Source organism: Triticum aestivum, chromosome 3D (genome assembly GCF_018294505.1).
Source record: "Triticum aestivum cultivar Chinese Spring chromosome 3D, IWGSC CS RefSeq v2.1, whole genome shotgun sequence".
NCBI classification, from domain to species: Eukaryota; Viridiplantae; Streptophyta; class Magnoliopsida; order Poales; family Poaceae; genus Triticum; species Triticum aestivum.
Window position 1 is genome coordinate 407,035,613 of NC_057802.1, and position 26,283 is coordinate 407,061,895.

Here is a 26,283-nt window from a genome sequence, read left to right on the forward strand (position 1 = left end):
CGGGAGGGAGAAGTGTCACGGGAGGGAGAGGGAGGCGCCAGGGGCTAGGGTGCTGCAGCCCTCCCTCCCCCCACTATATATAGGGGCCCTGGGGGGGCGCCGGCCCCTGGGAGATCCAATCTCCAGGGGGGCGGCGGCCAAGGGGGGTGGCTTGCCCCCCAAGCCAAGTGGGGCGCCCCCCACCCCTAGGGTTTCCAACCCTAGGCGCAGGGGGAGGCCCAAGGGGGGCGCCCCAGCCCACTAGGGGCTGGTTCCCTTCCCACTTCAGCCCATGGGGCCCTCCGGGATAGGTGGCCCCACCCGGTGGACCCCCGGGACCCTTCCGGTGGTCCCGGTACAATACCGGTGACCCCCGAAACTTTCCCGGTGGCCGAAACTGGACTTCCTATATACAATTCTTTACCTCCGGACCATTCCGGAACTCCTCGTGACGTCCGGGATCTCATACGGGACTCCGAACAACTTTCGGGTTACCGCATACTAATATCTCTACAACCCTAGCGTCACCGAACCTCAAGTGTGTAGACCCTACGGGTTCGGGAGACATGCAGACATGACCGAGACGACTCTCCGGTCAATAACCAACAGCGGGATCTGGATACCCATGTTGGCTCCCACATGTTCCACGATGATCTCATCGGATGAACTACGATGTCGAGGATTCAATCAATCCCGTACACAATTCCCTTTGTCAATCGGTATGTTACTTGCCCGAGATTCGATCGTCGGTATCCCAATACCTTGTTCAATCTCGTTACCGGCAAGTCTCTTTACTCATACCGTAATGCATGATCCCGTGGCTAACTCCTTAGTCACATTGAGCTCATTATGATGATGCATTACCGAGTGGGCCCAGAGATACCTCTCCGTCATACGGAGTGACAAATCCCAGTCTCGATTCGTGCCAACCCAACAGACACTTTCGGAGATACCCGTAGTGCGCCTTTATAGTCACCCAGTTACGTTGTGACGTTTGGCACACCCAAAGCACTCCTACGGTATTCGGGAGTTGCACAATCTCATGGTCTAAGGAAATGATACTTGACATTTGGAAAAGCTCTAGCAAACGAACTGCACGATCTTTTGTGCTATGCTTAGGATTGGGTCTTGTCCATCAGATCATTCTCCTAATGATGTGATCCCGTTATCAATGACATCCAATGTCCATAGTCAGGAAACCATGACTATATGTTGATCAACGAGCTAGTCAACTAGAGGCTCACTAGGGACATATTGTGGTCTATGTATTCACACATGTATTACGATTTCCGGATAACACAATTATAGCATGAACAATAAACAATTATCATGAACAAGGAAATATAATAATAACCATTTTATTATTGCCTCTAGGGCATATTTCCAACATCGGCACCCCTTCATCAATTGGATAAGAATAGTGACAGTTGTTTCTTGCGCTGCCTCTGAGGCCGCCATGTACTCCGCTTCACATGTAGATCCCGCCACGACTCTTTGCTTGCAACTGCACCAACTTACTGCCCCTCCATTCAAAATATACACGTATCCGGTTTGTGACTTAGAGTCATCCAGATCTGTGTCGAAGCTAGCATCGACGTAACCCTTTACGACGAGCTCTTCGTCACCTCCATAAACGAGAAACATATCCTTAGTCCTCTTCAGGTACTTCAGGATATTCTTGACCGTTGTCCAGTGTTCCATGCCGGGATTACTTTGGTACCTTCCTACCAAACTTACGGCAAGGTTTACATCAGGTCTGGTACACAGCATGGCATACATAATAGACCCTATGGCCGAGGCATAGGGGACGACACTCATCTTTTCTCTATCTTCTGCCGTGGTCGGGCATTGAGCCGTGCTCAATTGCACACCTTGCAATACAGGCAATAACCCCTTCTTGGACTGATCCATATTGAACTTCTTCAATATCTTGTCAAGGTACGTACTCTGTGAAAGACCAATGAGGCGTCTTGATCTATCTCTATAGATCTTGATGCCTAATATATAAGCAGCTTCTCCAAGGTCCTTCATTTAAAAACACTTATTCAAATAGGCCTTCATACTTTCCAAGAATTCTATATCATTTTCCATCAATAGTATGTCATCCACATATAATATGAGAAATGCTACAGAGCTCCCACTCACTTTCTTGTAAACACAGGCTTCTCCATAAGTCTGTGTAAACCCAAACGCTTTGATCATCTCATCAAAGCGAATGTTCCAACTCCGAGATGCTTGCACCAGCCCATAGATTGAGCGCTGGAGCTTGCATACTTTGTCAGCATTCTTAGGATCGACAAAACCTTCCGGTTGCATCATATACAATTCTTCCTTAAGGAAACCATTAAGGAATTCCGTTTGGACGTCCATTTGCCATATCTCATAATCATAGAATGCGGCAATTGCTAACATGATTCGGACGGACTTCAGCTTCGCTACAGGTGAGAAAGTCTCATCGTAGTCAACCCCTTGAACTTGTCGATAACCCTTAGCGACAAGTCGAGCTTTATAGATGGTCACATTACCATCCGCGTCTGTCTTCTTCTTAAAGATCCATTTATTTTCTATGGCTCGCCGATCATCGGGCAAGTCAGTCAAAGTCCATACTTCGTTTTCATACATGGATCCTATCTCGGATTGCATGGCTTCAAGCCATTTGTCGAAATCTGGGCCCGCCATTGCTTCTTCATAGTTCGAAGGTTCACCGTTGTCTAACAACATGATTTCCAGGACAGGGTTGCCGTACCACTCTGGTGCGGAACGTGTCCTTGTGGACCTACGAAGTTCAGCAGTAACTTGATCCGAAGCTTCATGATCATCAGCATTAACTTCCTCCCCAGTCGGTGTAGGCACCACAGGAACATCTTCCCGTGCTGCGCTACTTTCCGGTTCGGAAGGGGTGACTATCACCTCATCAAGTTCCACTTTCCTCCCACTTATTTCTTTCGAGAGAAACTCTTTCTCCAGAAAGGACCCGTTCTTGGCAACGAAGATCTTGCCTTCGGATCTGAGGTAGAAGGTATACCCAATAGTTTCCTTAGGGTATCCTATGAAGACGCATTTTTCCGATTTGGGTTCGAGCTTTTCAGGTTGAAGTTTCTTGACATAAGCATCGCATCCCCAAACTTTTAGAAACGACAGCTTAGGTTTCTTCCCAAACCATAATTCATACGGTGTCGTCTCAATGGATTTCGACGGAGCCCTATTTAAAGTGAATGCGGCAGTCTCTAAAGCATAGCCCCAAAATGAGAGCGTTAGATCGGTAAGAGACATCATAGATCGCACCATATCCAATAGAGTGCGATTACGACGTTCGGACACACCATTTCGCTGAGGTGTTCCAGGCGGCGTGAGTTGTGAAACGATTCCACATTTCCTTAAGTGCGTACCAAATTCGTGACTTAAATATTCCCTCCCACGATCTGATCGTAAGAACTTTATCTTTCGGTCACGTTGATTCTCCACCTCATTCTGAAATTCCCTGAACTTTTGAAAGGTCTCAGACTTGTGTTTCATTAGGTAGACATACTCATATCTACTCAAGTCATCAGTGAGAGTGAGAACATAACGATAGCCACCGCGAGCCTCAACACTCATTGGACCGCACACATCAGTATGTATGATTTCCAATAAGTTGGTTGCTCGTTCCATTGTTCCGGAGAACGGAGTCTTGGTCATCTTGCCCATGAGGCATGGTTTGCATGTGTCAAATGATTCGTAATTGAGAGACCCTAAAAGTCCATCAGCATGGAGCTTCTTCATGCGCTTGACACCAATGTGACCAAGGCGGCAATGCCACAAGTATGTGGGACTATCGTTATCAACTTTACATCTTTTGGTATTCACACTATGAATATGTGTAACATCACGTTCGAGATTCATTAAGAATAAACCATTGACCAGCGGGCATGACCATAAAACATATCTCTCATATAAATAGAACAACCATTATTCTCGGATTTAAATGAGTAGCCATCTCGCATTAAACGAGATCCAGATACAATGTTCATGCTCAAAGCTGGCACTAAATAACAATTATTGAGGTTTAAAACTAATCCCGTAGGTAAATGTAGAGGTAGCGTGCCGACGGCGATCACATCGACCTTGGAACCATTCCCGACGCGCATCGTCACCTCGTCCTTCGCCAGTCTCCGCTTATTCCGCAGCTCCTGTTTTGAGTTACAAATATGAGCAACCGCACCGGTATCAAATACCCAGGAGCTACTACGAGTACTGGTAAGGTACACATCAATTACATGTATATCACATATACCTTTAGTGTTGCCAGTTTCTTGTCCGCTAAGTATTTGGGGCAGTTCCGCTTCCAGTGACCACTTCCCTTGCAATAAAAGCACTCAGTCTCAGGCTTGGGTCCATTCCTTGGCTTCTTCCCGGCAACTGGCTTACCGGGCGCGGCAACTCCCTTGCCGTCTTTCTTGAAGGTTTTCTTACCCTTGCCTTTCTTGAACTTAGTGGTTTTATTCACCATCAACACTTGATGTTCCTTTTTTATCTCCACCTCCGCTGATTTCAGCATTGAATATACCTCAGGAATGGTCTTTTCCATCCCCTGCATATTGAAGTTCATCACAAAGCTCTTGTAGCTCGGTGGAAGCGACTGAAGGATTCTGTCAATGACCGCGTCATCCGGGAGATTAACTCCCAGCTGAGTCAAGCGGTTGTGTAACCCAGACATTTTGAGTATGTGCTCACTGAAAGAACTATTTTCCTCCATCTTACAACTGAAGAACTTGTCGGAGACTTCATATCTCTCGACCCGGGCATGAGCTTGGAAAACCATTTTCAGCTCTTCGAACATCTCATATGCTCCGTGTTGCTCAAAACACTTTTGGAGCCTCGGTTCTAAGCTGTAAAGCATGCCGCACTGAACGAGGGAGTAATCATCAGCACGCTGCTGCCAAGCGTTCATAACGTCTTGGTTCTCTGGGATGGGTGCGTCACCTAGCGGTGCTTCTAGGACATAATCTTTCTTGGCAGCTATGAGGATGATCCTCAGGTTCCGGACCCAGTCCGTATAGTTGCTGCCATCATCTTTCAGCTTGGTTTTCTCTAGGAACGCGTTGAAGTTGAGGCCAACATTAGCGTGGGCCATTTGATCTACAAGACATATTGTAAAGATTTTAGACTAAGTTCATGATAATTAAGTTCATCTAATCAAATTATTCAATGAACTCCCACTCAGATAGACATCCCTCTAGTCATCTAAGTGAAACATGATCCGAGTCAACTAGGCTGTGTCCGATCATCACGTGAGACGGACTAGTCAACATCGGTGAACATCTTCATGTTGATCGTATCTTCTATACGACTCATGCTCGACCTTTCGGTCTTCCGTGTTCCGAGGCCATGTCTGTACATGCTAGGCTCGTCAAGTCAACCTAAGTGTATTGCGTGTGTTCCGAGGCCATGTCTGTACATGCTAGGCTCGTCAACACCCGTTGTATGCGAACGTTAGAATCTATCACACCCGATCATCATGTGGTGCTTCGAAACAACGAACCTTCGCAACGGTGCACAGTTAGGGGGAACACTTTTTTGAAATTATTGCGAGGGATCATCTTATTTAAGCTACCATCGTTCTAAGCAAATAAGATGTAAAACATGATAAACATCACATGCAATGAAATAGTGACATGATATGGCCAATATCATTTTGCTCCTTTTGATCTCCATCTTCGGGGCGCCATGATCATTTTCGTCACCGGCATGACACCATGATATCCATCATCATGATCTCCATCATCGTGTCTTCATGAAGTTGTCACGCCAACGATTACTTCTACTTCTATGGCTAATGCGTTTAGCAATAAAGTAAAGTAATTTACATGGCGTTATTCAATGACACGCAGGTCATACAAAAATAAAGACAACTCCTATGGCTCATGCCGGATGTCATACTCATCGACATGCAAGTCGTGATTCCTATTACAAGAACATGATCAATCTCATACATCACATATATTTCATTCATCACATCCTTTTGGCCATATCACATCATAAGGCATATGCTGCAAAAACAAGTTAGACGTCCTCTAATTGTTGTTGCATGTTTTTACATGGCTTCTATAGGTTACTAGCAAGAACGTTTCTTACCTACGTAAAACCACAACGTGATATGCCAATTTCTATTTACCCTTCATAAGGACCCTTTTCATCGAATCCGTTCCGACTAAAGTGGGAGAGACAGACACCCGCTAGTCACCTTATGCAACTAGTGCATGTCAGTCGGTGGAACCTGTCTCACGTAAGCGTACGTGTAAGGTCGGTCCGGGCCGCTTCATCCCACGATGCCGCCGAAACAAGATAAGACTAGTAGTGGCAAGAAAAATTGACAGCATCTACGCCCACAACAAGTTTGTGTTCTACTCGTGCATAGAAACTACGCATAGACCTAGCTCATGATGCCACTGTTGGGGATCGTAGCAGAAATTAAAAATTTTCTACGCATCACAAGATCAATCTATGGAGTCATCTAGCAATGAGAGAGAGGAGTGCATGTACATACCCTTGTAGATCGCGAGCGGAAGCGTTCAAGTGAACGGGGTTGATGTAGTCGTACTCGTCGTGGTCCAAATCACCGATGACCGAGCGCCGAACGGACGGCACCTCCGCGTTCAACACACGTACGGAGCAGCGATGTCTCCTCCTTCTTGATCCAGCAAGGGGGAAGGAGAGGTTGATGGAGATCCAGCAGCACGACGGCGTGGTGGTGGAAGTAGCGGGATCCCGGCAGGGCTTCGCCAAGCGCAAGCGGGAGGGAGAAGTGTCACGGGAGGGGGAGGGAGGCGCCAGGGGCTAGGGTGCTGCAGCCCTCCCTCCCCCCACTATATATAGGGGCCCTGGGGGGGCGCCGGCCCCTGGGAGATCCAATCTCCAGGGGGGCGGCGGCCAAGGGGGGTGGCTTGCCCCCCAAGCCAAGTGGGGCGCCCCCCACCCCTAGGGTTTCCAACCCTAGGCGCAGGGGGAGGCCCAAGGGGGGCGCCCCAGCCCACTAGGGGCTGGTTCCCTTCCCACTTCAGCCCATGGGGCCCTCCGGGATAGGTGGCCCCACCCGGTGGACCCCCGGGACCCTTCCGGTGGTCCCGGTACAATACCGGTGACCCCCGAAACTTTCTCGGTGGCCGAAACTGGACTTCCTATATACAATTCTTTACCTCCGGACCATTCCGGAACTCCTCGTGACGTCCAGGATCTCATCCGGGACTCCGAACAACTTTCAGGTTACCGCATACTAATATCTGTACAACCCTAGCGTCACCGAACCTTAAGTGTGTAGACCCTACGAGTTCGGGAGACATGCAGACATGACCGAGACGACTCTCCGGTCAATAACCAACAACGGGATCTGGATACCCATGTTGGCTCCCACATGTTCCACGGTGATCTCATCGGATGAACTACGATGTCGAGGATTCAATCAATCCCGTACACAATTCCCTTTGTCAATCGGTATGTTACTTGCCCGAGATTCGATCGTCGGTATCCCAATACCTTGTTCAATCTCGTTACCGGCAAGTCTCTTTACTCGTACCGTAATGCATGATCCTGTGGCTAACTCCTTAGTCACATTGAGCTCATTATGATGATGCATTACCGAGTGGGCCCAGAGATACCTCTCCGTCATACGGAGTGACAAATCCCAGTCTTGATTCGTGCCAACCCAACAGACACTTTCGGAGATACCCGTAGTGCGCCTTTATAGTCACCCAGTTACGTTGTGACGTTTGGCACACCCAAAGCACTCCTACGGTATCCGGGAGTTGCACAATCTCATGGTCTAAGGAAATGATACTTGACATTTGGAAAAGCTCTAGCAAACGAACTACACGATCTTTTGTGCTATGCTTAGGATTGGGTCTTGTCCATCACATCATTCTCCTAATGATGTGATCCCGTTATCAATGACATCCAATGTCCATAGTCAGGAAACCATGACTATCTGTTGATCAACGAGCTAGTCAACTAGAGGCTCACTAGGGACATATTGTGGTCTATGTATTCACACATGTATTACGATTTCCGGATAACACAATTATAGCATGAACAATAAACAATTATCATGAACAAGGAAATATAATAATAACCATTTTATTATTGCCTCTAGGGCATATTTCCAACATCGGCACCCCTTCATCAATTGGATAAGAATAGTGACAGTTGTTGCTAGGATGGTGGCTTCAGACTACTTGATGTACTACTTCGTAAGGTCTTTGTGAATAATTAATAAAATGGCTGCATGCATCACTCAGATGCAGAGGCCGGGGGTAATCATCCTTTTCAAAAAAAAAGTTCTTTGTGATAAGCTTATAGAATTATACGAGTTGCCTTAATATGGAAGTTCCTCCTTCTCGCTATAGAAATGATCTTTGGGCCGAGCAATCTGTCCGCCACCTGCAACCGAGGAATCGACGGCCGCCATGGAGCCACGAACCTAAAAACCCTGAGTATAGAAGGATTCAACTCAAAAAAGTAGAGAAGCATTGAGGAATCATCTCTCATTTGAGAAATGTAAAGAGAAGAGAAAGATGCCATCCGATCCACACACTTGAACGTGGGAACCTTGCGTGCTGTGTACCGAGACTAGCTGCGCCTGGTGGCTGTGGCCTACACCACGCAGAGCAGAGCAAAGGCCACAACATTAATACGGAGCCACACTGTTCCACGAACCAGAAAATGTGTGCCCCCCATCCCCATGGGCCATGGCCGGTACAGTCGCGAGCGTGGACACTGTGCGTGCTACAGACGTTTACAGCGCGCGCATTACCACAAGGCCCCTCTACCAGGAATCAACCAAACACCTTGGCATGTCTCCCGATCCCCAGCATCACAAAACTTCTGAAACCGTCCACTCCAAGTAAAAACCAGCGACATTTACATCATGATAGATTTTCTCCGTCTATATCTGAACGAGCCATGGAGGCCTGCTGCCATGCCATCGCAGCATGCTTGTCATGCATGTTTTCACGCTCAGACGCAACGGTGCAGAGAAACGGCGCGGTACACGGTCGCCAACCAGCACGTGCATGGTCATAACAAGAGCAGAGCTTTCAAGCGGTACCCTGCATGTATCTCTCGTCCTAGCTAGCTCGTTTTGGGCACATCACATGCGGCGAGCGCACATTTCCTGCGTCGTACAGACAGAGACAGACGCCAATAAACCGGCGCAACCACTCCGGCGACCAGGCCAGCGGCCACGGGCACCAACACGCATGACAATAAAGCCGGTCGAATCCAGTTCACGATCCAGACCCACCTCCGGTCTCGACGGACGGACGGCGCGGCGTCTCACCAGATCGGCACAGCCACTGGACCATACATACTGGTATGCATGCATGCGCCACTAGCAAGCCGAGGAGCCGGCCAGGTCTGAACTCCCGACGCCGTGCAAGTCCATGATGTCCATGATGCATGAGACCTGCCACCGGGCCGGAGCAGCGCAGCGCAGCGCAGGCTGTCCTCATCAATGGCAGCGAGCGACGACGGGGGGTCGGGCCACTCCACGCAGACAGACACGTATGCGCGTGTGTGGACTGTGGACTGGAACAGCCTGCGCTGCGGAGCCCATGGCCATGGCCCATGGGCCAGGCGGCAGCAGAGCTCCAACAGCTAGCGACATGCCACTCATGTCCTGCGTTCCTGCGTCTGCGTGCGCGCGACGGGCAAAGCCAAGCGAAGCGCTCGCTGCCCTGCGACTGCGTGCCTCCTCCTCCGCCTCTCGCGCCCCTGTGCCATGGCTGCCATCGCATTGCACCAGCCTTTCAGCCTTTCGCACTGCCCGGTCCTATGAGGCTATGACTGTGAGCACGCAGTGTCTGCCTCTGCCGCGTCGCAGCAGCGAGGCGAGCTTCCACAGTTTTGAAATCGATGCTCTGTGCACTGCACCGCTGAAGCTTATCGTCCCAAACCCAAAGGCAGCCCAGCCCAGCCCAGAGCTCGGGCCACCATCCTTGACTTCTAATCTTCTATGCTTAGCTCGGTTTCCCCCTCCCAGCTTTCTCTTTGTTCACCAGATCATAGACCTTTTTTCGATATTGCTTTTTTTTTCTGGTATTTTTTTTCCGTATTGCTAATGTGATTAAACCGATAGATCTACTGACTGCCAATGTGATTCCACGTGTGCTCAACCAAGTCATTTTGCAGTTGCGTATGATTGTTTCGATCACGCTACTCACGATGAAATTGAACAAACTGTTCAAAGTCTACAGGAGGTGGGTGCTCAGACTCAACATTCTCACCCTGAAAATCAAACCCTTGATCATAGATGCCGCCATCACGCTCATCCTCAACGATCATGTTGTGCGTGATCACACAAGCAACCATCATCTCCCAAAAGCTTCTGAGTGCTTCATGTCCATGCAGGGTTTCGAACAATACCCCATCGAGACTGAGGCACACCAAATGCACGCTTCACATCTTTCCTAGCACTCTTCTGCATTTGGGCGAACCTTTGTCTCTTCTCTCCTTGCGGATTGGGTATGGTCTTCACAAAAGTGGACCACTGGGGATAGATACCATCTGCTAGATAATTTCCCTTGTTGTAATGGTGGTCATTGATCTCAAAGTTGACATCCGGGCAGTGGCCTTCTACAAGCCTTGCAAACACTGGAGAATGCTGAAGAACGCTAATATCATTGTGAGTACTAGCCATGCCGAAGAAAGAATGCCATATCCATAGATCTTGTAAAGCCACAGGTTCAAGTATGACAGTGGCACCTTTCACATGTCCCTTGTACTACCCCTGCCAAGCAAATGGACGGTTCTCCCACTTCCAATGCATACAATCGATACTACCAAGCATGCCCGAAAAGCCCCTCTCGGCATTAATCGTCAACAACTTCTCTGTACCGGCGGCATTTGGTTCTCTCAGGTATTCAGGACCGAACACTGCCACCACGGCCTTGCAGAAACTATATATTGAGAAGAGACATGTGGACTCACTCATACGCACATACTCATCCACAAGATCACTAGGAATTTCATATGCAAGCATGCGAATAGCCGCATCGCATTTCTGGTAAGAAGAGAAGCCAAGTTTGCAAAGGGCGTCCTCTTTGCATTCAAAGTACGGGTCATATGCAACCACTCCTTCCCGAATACGATTGAAGACATGCCTCCTCATTCGAAAGCGGCGACGAAATTTATGCGGTTTGTACACTGTGGTTCTCGCAGAGTAATCGGAATAGAGGAGGTGGTGTCCTTTCTCCCTATTGCGGTTTAAGGCCGGGGCATGGCCAGGGATTGATCCCCTGAACCGAGGCCACATCCTACTAATGTGGTCATGGACGACCAATGTTGCCACCACTATGTCCTCATCGTCCGAGGGATGAATCATCCGATGAACAAATGAAATTGTGAAAGAAGTACTCATCTCCGCTATCCATGGTACCTTGCGAGCAAAGCGTCGAACACCTTGCGGTCGTGGTGGAGACGCGGCCGGAAAGGGCACGTTGAGGCTGTTGGTTCGCAACAAGGTGGACAACCGCGGACGGAGGGCAGAGCAACGACAGGGGAGGAAGAAAAGGGGCTGCTCCATCGACGGGCAAAGCAAGGTGGATGACGGGCGTGGCGGCGGCGCTGGCGAGGGGCCGAGGGCAGAGCGACGAAAGGGAGGAAGAAATGGGGTTGTGTCTCCGACGGGCGGGCCAAGGGAGGACAAGGGCGCGCGTCCCGCCCGTCCGCGCGCTGACCGTTTGACGCAAACGCGGCCCAAATTTTAGCCGGAAATGGTTCGAAAGCGGACCGAAAATGGACATTTATCCGTTTGCTTCCGCCGCAGTTTTTGTCCGTTTACCCCAAACAAGTGTGGGCAGACGATTTGGGGTCATATGACTTGGAGTTGCCCTAATGGACACTTGCTATGAACAACTCGATCATTCACGTACCCCACGCTGACGTCTTTCGCAGATTTCGTGCGTGCCCCAGCGCCTCACACCTTTTGCAGTGTGGCACTGCAAAAGTGCGAAGGGTTATTTTTGGTTTCTAACTCCACGGTTTTCAGCCTCAGCGTGTGGTCCAGGAGGAGACCTTTGACGCCGGGCCATTTCAAAAATTATTACCTGCGACTGGGAGTGCTGCTCAAATCTTTGGCCGCATCTCCCAAAAATCCTCTCATCATCAACTCAATCCAAAACTCCAAAGCCATCATCAACAACTGAATCCAAAAATCCTCTCATCACCAACTGAATCCAAAAATCCAAAGCCATCATCAACAACCGTGAAGTAAGCAGCCGCTATAATCATCAACAATCGTCAAGTGTTCAGCATCTTATCATGTTCGAGCTGCTGCTGATTGAGAATTTGTACGGCTACTTCGAAAATCATAACAGATCCTTCAGAATATTTGCAAGAATCTCGTTAGTATTAGAATAGCTCAGCAGGAAATTTCAGTTCCTGTTCCACGCATCAAATCATGACCAAAAGATTACCAAAATACTCCCTAGAACAGCGAACAGTCCAGTAGCTTCAACAGAATCCAAGATAACGCCGAACTGTATCTTACAATGGGCAGCCGCAGCGAACAGTCCAGCCATGCAGCATCGAGCCATCGATCACCATCATGCAGTTCAACACAGTTCACGACGCAGGCACCAAACACAGATTAATCTCACGAACATCATCTCATCATCATACAAACATAAGTGAAATCCGAACCAAAATGCAGTAAACATCAGTGCATGATCCAAGCATGAGCTAGAGCGCGAGCTGAGCTAGCTCGCAGTCGCGAACTGTGGATCTGTGACCCGAGAGAGACGAGCATTGGGCATATATAGATATGCCACTCTGGTTGTCACCTTCACTTCACTTGTTGCCCTTCTTCTTCCACAGGTCGCCGAGCATCCGGATGCCGGCGCCCTTCCGCTTGCTGCCGAACCCCTCGTCGTCGCCGTCGTCCGGCATCGTCGCCGGGGACCCCCACCCGTTGCCATTGCCGGCAAGGCCGTGGTGACCGACGAGATGGGCGTCCCCGCCGATCACCGCGGCGGCTGCCTCGGCCGCCTTGCGCCACTGCTCGGTCTGCACGCGCAGGCGCCGCATCTCGGCGTCCAGCGCCTCGCGCGCGGCCTCGGATGCCCTCAGCTGCTCGCCCATCCGGGCCTCCCGCGCCGCGTTCTCCTTGAGCTCCTGTTCGATGAGGAAAGCCTTGGCCACAGCCTCCTCGTCGGCCCTCTTGACCGCCGCCGCGGCCTCGTCGGCCTGCTTCTTGAGCTCCGCATTGTCGGCCGTGAGGACGGCGACTTCCATCTCCTTGGCCATCAGCTGGGCCTTGAGCTCCACGACCTCCGGGTTCTCCTTTTCACCGGCGCCAATGGCGGCCGCGGAGTCCTTGCTATCCTCCTCAATCATGGTCTTGGTCTCCTCCACCTCCACATCCTCCTCGGCCAGCGCCGCCTTGTCTCCGCAGCTCACCTCCTCGCTGTCCTCGGCGACGAGCGCGCTCTGGTTCTCCTTGTCGCCCGACTCGGTCCGGACGACCTCAAACACATCGGTCGCCGGGGAGTTTATGCTGCTGTCCTCCTCCTCCTCCTCGGCCGCCGGTTCTTCAACGACCTTCACCTCCTCAGTTTTCTTCTCGTCTTCGACCGGTAGAGGAGCGGGGGAGGGAGGAGACGCCGCCGGCTTGGGGCTCCCCTTGGTGCCGACATGCTTCTTGGCTTCCTCGAGCGCGACCTGCGCGTCCTTCTTGGCGGCCTCCGCGGAGACGAGCTGCTCCCGCAGCTTCTTGAGCTCGTCCTGCACCTTCCCCAGCTTGGTCTCCAGCTCCGCCACCCGGGTCCCCGCGCGCTTCTTCTGCAAATGGCGCCGCCGTCGTCAGATCAAATGGCGAGCATAGCCAGAGCAGAGCGTAAACAACTCAGAAACAGCAGCGTACCTCGGGCAGCGGGCTGCGCGGCGAGTGCCGGTCGGCGACCTTGGGGCTGCTCCGGTCGACGAGGAGGCGGTGGTGCGCGCCATTGGCCTCGGAGGAGGCCGTGGTCTTGAGGTGCAGCGGCGCGCGCGGCGACGGCCGCTGCGGCAGCTCGGACCCCCTGGGAGATTGAATGCGCACCAACGGCATGGCTCAGCAAGGAGCGAAACCGACACCGGACATTGGAGGGAAGGAAGTGGGCACCGCACGCACCTGGATCTCGGCATGGCCGGCGCCCGTTGCCCCGCCCGGCCTCTGGCTGGCCTCGCCGTCTGCAGCGCGTCGTCCTGGGATGGATGAGAGGAGAGGGGAGGAGCACGAAGGAGAGGGACGGGTGTGGTGGAAAGGCGGGCAGGCAAGAAGCACGCGGCACAGCGGCGCGAGAAAGAGAAAAGGAGTCTCCTCCCCGGGTCAGTCCACCGCTCCACTCTCTCTGCTCTGCTCTCGTGGAAAACGGGATTAATAAATGGAGGCGCGGCCGCGGGCTGCGGCTACGAGATGGTGAGAGGGGCACCGGGTTCCGTAAAGGCGACCGGGCCGGTGCGGTGGCGATTCAAATTTGAACGGGAGAAATCAAAATCGCTGGAGCAAGCAACGGGACGCGGCCGACCCGAGCGCGAGCGCCGGTGCCACGCGACGCACGCAGCGCAGGCCCCGACCTCGACTGGTTGGTGGCGCACCCTCAGCCCAGCGTTAATGCGGGCGCGCGCGGATGGATTAGAACGTTACTAGAACCGGGTAAAAACAAAAGGCGGCCTGTTGTGCTGAGTAAATTGCACAGAAGTACCACAATTGGGGCATTGGAAGCAGATTGATATCAAGATTGGTAATTTTTACGTGTCAGTACCAAGATTGGGGCTAGCCGTTGCAAAAAAGACTAAAAGCTCGTTTTGTACGTATTGACACTAAAGCTGACCGATTGGGCCCGCCCGTCAGGCGCCACGCTGGCCAATGCGCGCGTCGCCTGCGCTGGCTGCGCGCTGACTCGGACGAGGCCGGCTCGGCCCGTTTATGTGCGACCGAGTCAGACCCCGACCCCGACCGCGCTCGCTTCTTCTTTCTTTCTTCCTGCCTCGCCATCGCCTGCGCCCGCCACAGCACGCCGCCGCAGCCATGGTTCTGGAGGACGAGAGCAGCGACGACAACTCAAGCCTCCCGTACATGCACTCCAAAACCTCCACCGATGGGCTGAACCAGGTAAGTTACTCCATTGGAGCAAGGGTTAGGGTTAGGGTTAGGAAATTTGGGGATTTTTGTGTGTAGGTGGTCTTTATTGTTAGGATTTCGTTTGATTTGATTTGTCCTCGTCCTCTGCACATGATGGTAACTTGGATTTTGCTTGGGCAGGTGCCTTTCTCTCTTGAGGACCCGGATTACAAGGGTCTTGAGCTAGATCTGATAGTGTTGTGCGAAAAGCATGGGAAGCCATCAGAGAGGCTTGTTGCGTTTGAAGGAACAATGACTGGGAGAAGGTTCTTAGCATGTGCAGAGCCGGTAATTTTCTTGCCTTGGTGATTAAGCACTGGATGTGTTCATTGAAAGTGGCAGAGTCTTGTTTGCCACCTGTGATTCAGTTATGTGCATGCTAAATTTGTTAGGAATGATCATTATTAAGTTCAGTGGAATGCATTTCTGCTAAAATATATGCTCCTGTTGTGTGCACATGCTATTTATTTACACTTCTTTCCAAATGCAGTGTTGCTCAATATTAAGTTCAGTGGAGCCAGTTAGTAACAATTGCTTACTGCTGACAGTAGGTAGTCTCATTAGCTAGTTTGTTGCTGCAGGCTAGTGTAGTGTATTTAGGTGGGCAAAGTAGTTCACATTGTGTTGCTTATTACTGTTAGGATTTCATTATATTAATGGTCAATTCTTAGCAACTGCTGTTGCTTAGCACATGGCTGCTTAGCAACTTCTAAGTTGAATGGAGTGTTACTCTGGTGCCTGGTAAATATATGAGTTGATCATCCATTGTAGGATTACATTAATCTATTTTACAATGTGGTCCTGTTGCTTAGCAAATGGCTGTGCAAATCCAGTTAATGCCAGTGCCAACATTAGGTACTGCCATGAACTAACTGTTGCTTAGTACTCTTAGTAGTTGTATTGTACTAAATTTTGCCCTTCTAATTTTTCCAGGAAGGTCGGAATTGTGGGTTTGTTCAGTGGGTTGATGAGCAGTGGCCCCCAACAATGGAGAATGCATTGCTGAAGCTTTGGTCAATGGTTGAAGAGAGCAAGTCTGCTAGGGTGAATGATAATCTTCAAAGTGCTCTAACTATTCATCAGTTGACAGAAGAAAAGAACAAGCTGGATGCAGACTATGACAAGTTAGTGAAAGATGTGCATCAACTTGTGGACTTTCAGCAGGATAGGGTTGTGGATTTCAGTTATCTGCAGTCTGCTGTCACATATCAGCACCAATGCAGAGCTGAATTGGTGGCTGGTATGAATGCAGAAATGGCAAAGAAAGATGCAGCTGCACAAAAGCTTCAACAAAAGTATGAACTCCTGTGCAACCTGACAAGTGCTCAAGCAACTGTCATCCAAAACTTAAAGTTGAAGAATATGAAAGAGAAGGAATTGTTGAGTGAGGGTAGGATGAATTTGGAGTTGAAGAATGCAGAGTTCACAAAGTTTGAGGAGAAGCTCACCCAAGAGAAGCTAGAGTTGAAGCTCCAGGTTGCTGATTTGCTGAAGCTCAAGGAAAACCATAATGAAGAGAAGCAGATGCAAGAGTTTAAGATTACTGAGCTCATCAAGGCAGAGGAGAAGCTGAAGGAGAAGACCAAGGGGATCCAGGCCATCTTGCAGAACTGAACAAGATGACTTGAGATTAGTGGGCATTGCAGACCTTTTGGGAATGATGGTTGTGCAATGACCTAGTAACTTAGAATTATGGTTATGTAATGTATGGTTCTAGTACTAATTGTGAACTCTGGTTGTAACTCTAGTAGTTATGCTATTCATCCTTTTGTGAGAAAAGGATGGATTGTGCATTTGAACTCCACTATGTAATGTGATCAATGTGAACAATGGATGTGTATTCTATAATGTGTTGAACTCCAGTGTTACTTATGTTATAGTGATGCTTAAATGCTTAAATGCATTTGCAAAAGTAATGCTTATGTTAGAGTGATGCCTTTAGGTGTTTTCGTCGACCCCGAGCCACCAAAACCCTAATTGATAGGTTTAGGTGGTTCCGTCGACCCCGAGCCACCCTAGAGCCTAGATGATAGGTTTAGGTGCTTTCGTCCACCCCGAGCCACCCTAGAGCCTAGATGATAGGTTTAGGTGGTTCCGTCGACCCCGAGCCACCCTAGAGCCTAGATGATAGGTTTAGGTGTTTTCGTCGACCCCGAGCCACCAAAACCCTAATTGATAGGTTAAGGTGGTTCCGTCGACCCCGAGCCACCCTAGAGCCTAGATGATAGGTTTAGGTGTTTTCGTCCACCCCGAGCCACCCTAGAGCCTAGATGATAGGTTTAGGTGGTTCCGTCGACCCCGAGCCACCCTAGAGCCTAGATGATAGGTTTAGGTGTTTTCGTCGACCCCGAGCCACCCTAGAGCCTAGATGATAGGTTTAGGTGTTTTCGTCCACCCCGAGCCACCAAAACCCTAGTTGATGCCTTTAGGTGGTTCCGTCGACCCCGAGCCACCCTAGACCCTAGTTGATGCCTTTAGGTGGTTCCGTCGACCCCGAGCCACCCTAGACCCTAGATGATAGGTTTAGGTGGTTCCGTCGACCCCGAGCCACCAAAACCCTAGTTGATGCCTTTAGGTGGTTCCGTCGACCCCGAGCCACCCTAGACCCTAAATGATGCCTTTAGGTGGTTCCGTCGACCCCGAGCCACCCTAGACCCTAAATGATGCCTTTAGGTGGTTCCGTCGACCCCGAGCCACCCTAGAGCCTAGATGATAGGTTTAGGTGTTTTCGTCGACCCTGAGCCACCAAAACCCTAGTTGATGCCTTTAGGTGTTTTCGTCGACCCCGAGCCACCCTAGACCCTAGTTGATGCCTTTAGGTGTTTCCGTCGTCCCCGAGCCACCCTAGACCCTAGTTGATGCCTTTAGGTGGTTCCGTCGACCCCGAGCCACCCTAGACCCTAGTTGATGCTTTAGGTGGTTCCGTCGACCCCGAGCCAACAAAACCCTAGTTGATGCCTTTAGGTGGTTCCGTCGACCCCGAGCCACCCTAGAGCCTAGATGATAGGTTTAGGTGGTTCCGTCGACCCCGAGCCACCCTAGACCCTAAATGATGCCTTTAGGTGGTTCCGTCGTCCCCGAGCCACCCTAGACCCTAGTTGATGCCTTTAGGTGTTTTTGTCGACCCCGAGCCACCAAAACCCTAATTGATAGGTTTAGGTGTTTTCGTTGACCCCGAGCGACCAAAACCCAAAGTGCTTCTTTTTTAGCCTAGACCTTAACAACATATCCAACAATGTATACAACAATATATCCAGCAACAGAGTTACTCTATCCAATAGTATGCACCATTGTCATGAACATATCAATCATAAAAAGATATAAAAAGAACCATCCACATGAACATAGTCCATTCCAGGCATTGATTAACTAATAAATAGCAAGATCACATCCATCCACATGAACAAAAGCCAGCTCCAGAGCACCAGCAAGATCACATTGTACCATAGGATGCAAGAACACACATGAAGTATCTAGTTTTGAACATTACATGGCACATGTGCCATTTAGTGGTTACCACTTGCATAGAAGTAGGCTCTCCATCCTCTGTTTCTACCACCAGAAGGTGGAGTAGCAGTAGATGTAGAGGGAGCAGTAGATGTGGAGGGACCAGATTGCCTTGGGGCAGAGAATGTACCTCTCCCTCTCCCAGCACCTCTCCCAGCACCTGGTGCAGCACCTCTACCAGCACCTCTACCAGCACCTCTAGCAGCACCAGTCCCAGCAGCTGCAGCTGCAGCCCCTCTCCCAGCTCCTCTCATAGCTCCTCTCCCAGCTCCTGTTCCAGCTGTTGGTGTTGTTGTAGGAGTTGGATGAGAAGTTGTTGATGCTTGTGTAGTAGCAGCAGCACCAGCATTGGAATTCCTTGCAAGAGGCTTGCATAAACAAAGAAGGAAAATGAGTTAGTACTTAAAAAATAGAATGTACAAGAAGGAAAACCTGTTACTACTTATTAGAGGATTACCACATGTTTGTTCTTCCTCAAAGCCAGCTCAGGCTTCAACTGCTTGTTGCAGCTTGTGTACCTATGTCCTTGCAGTCCACAATTGCCACATGTTATAGTCCCCATTCTTGATGTCTCCTTAGGCTTTGGGACTTCAAATTTCCCCTTGATCCTCTTCTCTTTCTTTCTTCCTCTCTTCACTTTAAATGCAGGTGGGTCAATGTCTGGACCAGGGGTCCTTGTCCAGTCATGCTCACTAGGAACTGGATAGATCATTGGTTCATAAGCTGCCAGATAAATTTCTTTCTTGAAGAACTTGCTGACATAATCCTCTGGTTTTCTTTTGGCCTTGTTTATTGCTGAGATGGCATGGTTACATGGGATGCCACTTAGGTCCCATTTTCTGCACCCACATGTGTGCATTTGCAAGTTAACAGCATGGGTTTGCTGCCCACTTGTAACTTGCCACAAGTCCACAACAGCTTGAATTGGTTTGCAATATTTGGCCCTCTCCTTCTCAACCTCTAGCTTCTCACTATAATGGGGTGTTATGTCCCATCTAGCTTTCTTTCCACTCTCCCTATTCCTATGCCACCTCACCATCTGCTTATCCTTTATTCCATCACACATTGTCCTAATTGGTTTCTTCCTAACATCTAGGACATACTTGTTGAACACCTCAGATAAATTGTTAACTACAAGGTCAGTCTTGCAGTTTGTGTCAAATGCATGCCTTGCCCATGTTTTCTTGGGTATTTGACAAAGCCACTCCCAAGCTTGCTCACACTCAGCTCTAAGGTCATTCATTGCAATGTTAAATTTGTGTTCACTATATGCATAGGCAGCATTATCCATACACTTTTTCAGATCTTCCCCCCTAAACCCAGCATTTTGGAAGTTTGCATAGATATGCCTAAGGCAGAACCTTTGGTTGCACTTAGGAAAGACAGCATTCACTGCATTTAGTAGGCCCTGGGACACACAATTAAACTAGCTAAGCTACTATCTAGCACAAAACAACCATATAGGAACAATGACATAAGATGCAAGCACATACCTTTTGTCTATCTGACATTATTGTATATGGACCAAACCTTCCCACTTCTCCTCCTAGGCAGATTTTAAGTTGGTGTAGAAACCAACACCAGTTAGGTGTGTCCTCTTGCCCAACAATACCAAATGCTAGTGGGTATATATTGTTGTTGCCATCTCTACCAGTGGCAGCAAGTAGTTGAGCACCAGTAGTTAACTTAATGAAGCACCCATCAACACCTGAGCAAGCAAATTCAGTATTAAAAACATTCAAATGCATTTCAAGATGAAACAATATGTAACTAATGCACAAGGTGAACAAACTAACCAATGAATGGTCTGCACCCCTTGAGAAACCCCTCCCTTGCTCCATTGATGCAATAGAACATAGCATGGAATCTTGGACCTGGATGGGGGATTTTTTCAGTGGGTGTTGGAGTTACAGTAGTGACTACTACTCTACTCCCAGGGTTTGTATCCATCACTGTCTGAGCATAGTCTTTCAACCTAGGGTATTGCTTCTTGTGGTCTCCTAGCACAACATCAATAGCTAGGTTCTTTGCCCTATATGCCATTGACTTGGGCACATCCACACCATACTTCTCCATGCAGGCATCAATCAAAGTCTGAATGCCAGTTGTTAGATCAGATCTGAATAGTGACTCATACTTCTGTGCAAGCCACTTGGCACTTACCCTTGTTGTCTCTGTACTAATAGGGCAAGTGTGCTTAATTCTCATCTTCTTAATTACAAAAGTAGTTTCACCTTTTATAACTGCCGCCACCATAAAGAAGTTGCAATGTTTTTGGTTGCATTCTACAATTATTCTTTGATATGAGTTCCTATGATATTTGAAGTTTCTGCCTTGAGTAATGTGTAAGTTCAACAAAGCCTCTCTGAATTGATGTTGATCCTTGAAACACATCTGTAGACATAATTGCTCATGTGGTGCCTCCATTTTCTCATTGTACCATTTTCTAGGAGGCCTCTGCTTTGCCCTGCTCTTCCTTTTCTTTGGCAGCACAAATGCCAATGGCTCATAACCATCATCATCAGCCTCCTTCAACAATCCTTTCTGTTCTTCATCAGATGAAGGTTGGAAATCAGGTTCCTCCTCTTGAACTACACTTGAATGTGTCCTTGTTGTAGGCCCTTTCCTAACTGGAAGCTTCTGTTTCTTCTTCTTCTTCTCTTCATGTACAATTACAGTTTCTTCATCCTGTGAAACAACCTTGTCATCTTCATCCATTTCAAAAGGTTCCTCAACCTCCGTGTCACCAGAGTAATGCACCATTTCTTCCTCCTCAGATTCTTCATCATCTGTTTCTTCCTCTTCTACTTCATCATACTCTCTCTGTTTCTTTCCCTCATCCATCTCTATGTCATCAGCATCACCCATATAAAAAGGGTTTACATCACTGTCATCTTCACCTTCACAATCAGAACCACCACTGCCATCATATCCCTCTTCTTCTTCTATTTCCAAAACAGCTTTCAGTTTTCCTTTTACATTCTTGCTCTCTTGTGTGCAAACACCAGTACCATGAGCTACTAAACTGCAGCTGCTACTCTGACTTTCAAAGGCAACTCCTTCTTCATCAACAGCATAGATGGGTGGCTCACTGAGATCATATAACACAGGCTCTTCATACACAACAGTGGATAATTCTTGCCTCTGAAACTTGCTGCAAGGAGGTGGACATGCCCTCACTAGCAAATTTAAAACCTTACACTCCTCAACCTGCCTCTTTACTAGTTGCAACTCAGCATTACTCTCTACCATCTCCAATCCTTTCTCCCCTAAATCTGGATTCTCAATGTGAAACAGCAGATCATATTCACTAAATCCTTGGGTTTCCATCACTGCAATCATATTCAGGTATGTTACATCTGAACTGCAGAGCTTCAGCTCTAACATTTCTGAAGCATCAAAAAAGAACCTAACATCCAAAATGTCATCATACAAACTGCAAAATGAAATAACAGACAAAATTGGTTAATAAACAATTTTACTTAACATATTGTCTAACATATAAACAAAGATTTGTTTCAGTTAACATATAAACAAGTTAACATATAAACAGAGTTTTTTTTAAGTTAACACATACACAAGTTAACATGTAAACAGAGTTTTGTTTAAGTTAACATATAAGCAAAACTTTTATTTATCCTAGCTAGGTAACACCTAATGCTGCTCTAGTTAGGACTCATGTAATCCACTATACTACTCTGCTCTAGTTAGGCCTAGCAATTAGAGTGCTAAACATGCAGGCAGTACACTCTAACCCTAATCCCCAATTTCAGTGAGCAAGAATGGAACAGTGGAGCACTTACAGAACACCACCGAAGCCATGAGTCCAGTGATGGGCGGTGCTAGGGTTGTCCACCCAAATTCGCGCCATCCGCAGCCTCTGCTCCATCGACAACGCCGGCTCCGCAAAATCTTCCTCCGCGCTACTGTACTTCGAGCTGGAGTAGCCGCCACTGCCATCGAAGCGGGGGAGGTCGCCGCCGCTCGCATCGCCCAGGCCATCGCCGCCTGCCGGAGTCGCCGAGGCCATCGTCGCCTAGGGCACAGCAGCCGCGGGGGAGAGGAGGGAGGTGACAGCGCCTGAGCTGTTCGATCGATGGCTACGGCGGCGTGGTGCGGCGGCGGCGGGGCGGGCGGGGAGGCAGCCGCCGGCGAGGTGCGAGGAAAAGGACAGGGCAGAGCGGGGTCGGGGTCTGGCTCGGTCGCACCAACGGGCCGAGCCGGCCTCGTCCGAGTCAGCGCGCAGCCAGCGCAGGCAACGCGCGCACTGGCCAGCGTGGCGCCTGACGGGCGGGCCCAATCGGTCAGCTTTAGTGTCAATACGTACAAAACGAGCTTTTAGTCTTTTTTGCAACGGCTAGCCCCAATCTTGGTACTGACACGTAAAAATTACCAATCTTGGTACTGACACGTAAAAATTACCAATCTTGATACCAATCTGCTTTCAATGCCCTAATTGTGGTACTTCTGTGCAATTTACTCTGTTGTGCTGGGTTCTGGGTTCATGTGGCAGGATGTGCGTGCGTGTGTTCAGAGACGTGCCATGGCGCCGAGCCGAGGGCGAGAGGACCAACTTGGGGAGGGTGAGCCGCTGCCGTGCCATCGCCCCCACACCGTGTGGCCACTTGCACAAAAAGGAGGCCTGCGAACGTGTCTCGGGCGGGACTGATGAGCCACCGCTCGTCCCACGATCTGTGACCGTCGGTGATCACTCACTGCTTGCTGCTCCTTGCTTGTAGTACGGTGGCACGGAGATGGCTTCCTCCGTGACTGTTTGGCTGCTTGGGAGGAACTTGCCGACGGAGAAACAGCACCGCGCATCACGGACACGCATCTGGTGAGCAATAGAGCTCTCGTACCAGCGCGTCGGGATTTTGACGTGACGAATTCGGGACGGACGGACGGACGGACGAGCGAGCGAGCGAGTAATATCAGACAGGGTGATGCTCACGCCGCTTTTGAGGCAAAAAAAAGAGAGTTTTGAGGCAATCAGGCGGCATTCCATTGGCATTTGACTTAGTTTACACCAACTGTGTAACATTAAGCTGCACATGCTTCAGGGTCCAGCCACGCCTACTTTACTCGCTTTTGCAGCGAGCAGTTCGTACTCCTCGCCTTTTGAAGCAACCAGATTCAGATTAGAGTATGTGGTTCTGAAGAATGTTTCCCATACCAATGTTTATCTGCGAGGTAGTAGTACTACTAGCCTTTTGATCCATTTTACTCTTGAAATGCTCTTGCTATCTGCTAGAACAGTAGTACCGACCTTGCATTGAGGTGTACCGCTACACATTTGAAGCTTGGCAAACCGGCAGGATAAAGAGGAGGTGGCAGTACCAAGTATAGAGAATCCAAATACGGTAGCAGGACAAGGATCGCAGCCTCGCAGGACAGCAACTTATGGAGGCAAGTGTTGGATTTTTGGAAGGGAAGGCGCTTAAGCACGGCAGATGGGTGGGAAATCAATGTACAATCGCCCTGACCCCATTAGCAATCAAGTATACGTACGGCACATAGGAGTGCTCGTTTTTAAGCAGGCTGCGAGGGAAGCTGGATCCGCAAGTCAAAAAATGTAAAGCACACACAAGATCGTCGGAGATCAGGTGCACGGGTGGAGTAGCTCTTGCAGCAGAGAACCCATGCCATGGTCATTGTCAGTTCGTGCAACAAAGACGTTGTGCCTAATAATCACCTGTAGCCCAACTAGAACTAGTTAGCGTGGGATGTGTATCGCTCACCTAAGCACCCGCACCGAGTGGTACTGCTGTCCAGTTAGCATCGGCTTTGCCTCACAAAGTCACGAGTGTTCTGGTGCAAAGCATGGTTTGAGATGAAAAGATTATTTTTGCCCCCACATGACGGGCCGAGAAGTAGTACCACGCATATAGCAAAGCAATCGATCGTGACACATTCACCTGCACGGCCAGACATGTTTTTCGAATCTTGCAAAGATACTGTATGATCACATTCTGGAGGTAGTATTAACAAGACCAGATTGACAGGAGCATAATCTAGTGGGGTGAAGTCAATATCGACCCATATCCTGCAGTTTCCGAGACATGATCACCTGCTCGCCTGCATGCGTCCAAGGGGTGATTGTGACACATACACCTGCTCCATCCAACATGGTACTATACATACGGGCGACACGAGTAATGAGATGAGATCACAGAGGAAAATAGTGGATACGCACTGCACACGAACGAACGGTCGACCGGGACAGGTGCAACGTCCAAGAGCATAGTGTACACCTGAGCCGTATGTGTGATGCAACGGGTCACGAAGCGTAGGGCTCCCTCCCTCGCCTCGGAAGTTGCAACTTTGGAAGCTTTCTGAGATGAGCAAGATGCTGCCTGTAGGCCGTGGGAGGTAGGGTAGCGGCAGGAGAGGACAAAGGAGAAGAGGGAGGAGGAGATTAACGAACGTGCCCAACAAATGCTTGCTTGGGCCCTAGTGCACATGTGCGTGGTTTGGTTCCTTTCTTGTCACTTGTGGTCTAGACTTCTCTTTCTTCCCGAGGAAATTAATCTAGTTTAGTTTACTTTGTAAAACCGTCAGCGAGGAAGTACGCAATGGAATGGACTTTCACCGCGGATGGCCCAATGAGCGGCGCAAACGTCGAAAGCTGGTGGTTGCGGGTTGTGGAAGGCTGCGCGCACTGCTAGCTAGCTAGAGTGACGGACACTAGCGTACGCCCATGAAAAACACCTCGCAACGCACGCACCCACACGTGACATCGTTGCGGGTTAATTTTTTGGATGTTGCGTTGATTGCACTTCACAAAGGGACGAAATTATGCTTACCGATGTCTAGTGGTCTTCTTCTTCCGTGCGTGCTTTACCTGATCAGACTCGTTAAGCGAAGGTGGCCCATACATGTCGGTCGTGCTTGGTAACGTAAGAACACCTCCTATGATTACGAAATCAGTAAGGCTACTTCCAATGCATTAGTGCTTACATGAGATGCTAAGCACACTAATTTTTTTAGCAACTAAAACCCTCAATGTATATGTGCTTAACTTGTTGGTGCTAAGCATACTTCATTTAATGATTTTGCAACTAAAATTCTTCATGCATTGGTGGGATTCTTCCATTTAAGTGTTTTGCCTAGGTTCTCGCGCTAGGCATTTGTTTCTTCCTGGGTCACCACACTCATCTCTTTCATCTTAATTACCTTGCCACATCAGATTTTTTGCCTACATGGCAGCCTTACCACCTGTACAAGGTGGAGCATTGGGAGGGGCCTAAAAATCTGACGTCAGATTTCCAGGATCCTGACGCAAACGCCTATTCGGATGAGCTGCACTGATCTTGATGCAAAAACAGTGCCGCATCATGTTTTTGTGAGCGTTTGTTGCAACGGACGCGCCAGCGAACGTGTCTCTCAGCTTATCCACCACGCCCCCTCCCCTCCGTCGCTCACTTTTTCTCCCCTACACCATAAGCTCGTGCGGGTGGCTGCCCCGGCGGCGTACTCCAAGACCGCGGCGGAGGAGCTCATGCGGGTGGTTGCCCCGGTGGCATACTAGGAGACCGCGACGGAGGAGCTCGTGCGGGCGGCCGCCCGCGGTGTACGCAAAGACCATGACGGAGGAGTTGCTCCTGGAGCGCGAGGGCGGCGCTCTCAAGCGCTTGTGCTCGGGCGGCCCCGACGACGCACGAGGA

At 49.5% G+C, this 26,283-nt stretch overlaps 1 protein-coding gene across 1 annotated transcript; it reads right to left on the reverse strand.

The window, feature by feature from the left end:
- Window positions 1–12,598: 12,598 nt before the first annotated feature.
- Window positions 12,599–14,379, reverse strand: LOC123079218 (interactor of constitutive active ROPs 1). Its single transcript, XM_044501931.1, has 3 exons — window positions 14,120–14,379; window positions 13,871–14,027; window positions 12,599–13,788 (listed from the first exon to the last, which is right to left on the reverse strand). The coding sequence occupies exons 1-3, from the start codon at window positions 14,131–14,133 to the stop codon at window positions 12,799–12,801; spliced, it is 1,161 nt and encodes a 386-aa protein (XP_044357866.1). The 5' UTR covers window positions 14,134–14,379; the 3' UTR covers window positions 12,599–12,798.
- Between the last annotated feature and the right edge of the window lie 11,904 nt (window positions 14,380–26,283).

Coding starts and splice junctions, on each gene's coding strand:
- LOC123079218 (XM_044501931.1), bottom strand. Junction 13,789..13,870: donor CGCGCAGCCCGCTGCCCGAG/GTACGCTGCTGT, acceptor CGCCATTTGCAG/AAGAAGCGCGCGGGGACCCG.